Source organism: Pteropus vampyrus, unplaced genomic scaffold, assembly GCF_000151845.1.
Source record: "Pteropus vampyrus isolate Shadow unplaced genomic scaffold, Pvam_2.0 Scaffold62, whole genome shotgun sequence".
Taxonomy (NCBI): Eukaryota; Metazoa; Chordata; class Mammalia; order Chiroptera; family Pteropodidae; genus Pteropus; species Pteropus vampyrus.
In genome coordinates this window covers 3757750-3759043 of record NW_011888843.1, presented here as the reverse complement: position 1 = coordinate 3759043, position 1294 = coordinate 3757750, and the positions used below count along the sequence as shown (strand labels likewise).

Genomic DNA, 1294 nt, shown 5'->3' with positions numbered 1-1294 from the left:
TGGGAATTGAACCCCAGGCCCTGGCCTCATGAACCCTTGGTGGAAACAGTTGTGCCACAGAACAGGTAAAAACTGGCCTGCGAGGATCAGTCATTTCTTTATTGTGAACAAATGGCTGGTCTGGATATTGGGGAACCTGACTTACCAGAGAATGTAGGAAAGAGGACTCAGCTCTAGTCCGGGTGAAGAGTGTTTTCTCATCTCAGCCTGTAAAGGGTGCTGTATGGGAACAAAGAAGTACTTTTAAATTACAGCTCCTCATTCTTTCTTCAGCCTTAGTTAATTTGAACAGAAGCCACAACAAGCAAACCACAATAAATTTAGAATTGGCACGAATCCAAATTAGCTTCTCTTTGCAAGTGGCTCACACTGCTACCATTTACAGTCATGGGTTTACGATGTGTAATTGTGCAATTCATAAACTAGCTCTGATTTGTGTAATGAGGCATTGCCAAAACAAGCGAAGGAAGAATTACGATTCCACATTCCCCAGTAGCTCTCCTACCCAGCTGCTACTTCGGTGGCAAGTTCCTGGGGATAATACATTTCATTTCCAACATTAGTCAAAATATACCTGAGTCATATCAGGATACAAATTAAGCTAATATAATGAAAAGACCCCAAAATGTAATAGCTCCAAAAAAAACAAAAAACAAAAAAAAAACCCCAGGAAATTCATTTTTCTCTGGGGATAGCTCTGATTCTTGAGCATTAACGTGCCGAGTCAGAATTACCTGGGGGACTTGTGAAAGCCCCAACTGCTGGCCCCCACCCCCAGAGTTTCAAATTCGGTAGGTCTGGGTGACCTAGGACTTAACTTTCCTGACAAGCTCCTCGGGACGCTGATGGTTTGTTGAGAATGAATTTACTCAAGTATTGGACTTTGGCATCGCTGGCTACATTTGCTTAACTCTTTCTAATATATTTTAAATTGGTGATCTCTCTGCTCCAGGTTCTCAACGTGAAGGAAGGAGCCTCCAGCTGAACTGACAGCGGCCATCACAACCTCTCGAAGAGGCTGTGTTCCACGGGCATCAGCTCTACAGGATCATCAAGATTTCCTTTGTGCAAAATAGTTAACTATTCTTGTATCTTTCAACCTTGACTAAATTGATGATTTTCAAGCAGCTTTGTCTCATTTGAACTTGTTTGCTGTGAATAATTGTCTATAAAGAGTCTTCCCATTAATGCTCTTTATATTTAGGCTATTTGTCAATTATATTCCAGTCCCCGACCTGCTACCAGTCACAAATAAAAGTTTGAACATATTGTCCAATGGGCAGGTGATTCTCTT

At 41.7% G+C, this 1294-nt stretch overlaps 1 protein-coding gene across 1 annotated transcript in view; it reads left to right on the top strand.

The window, feature by feature from the left end:
- GRP (gastrin releasing peptide) overlaps positions 1-985 on the top strand; it is an 11388-nt gene extending 10403 nt beyond the window's left edge. Inside the window, 1 exon segment of the mRNA XM_023531132.1 lies at positions 932-985. Coding sequence (XP_023386900.1) covers positions 932-985 — 54 coding nt within the window.
- Positions 986-1294: the final 309 nt, after the last annotated feature.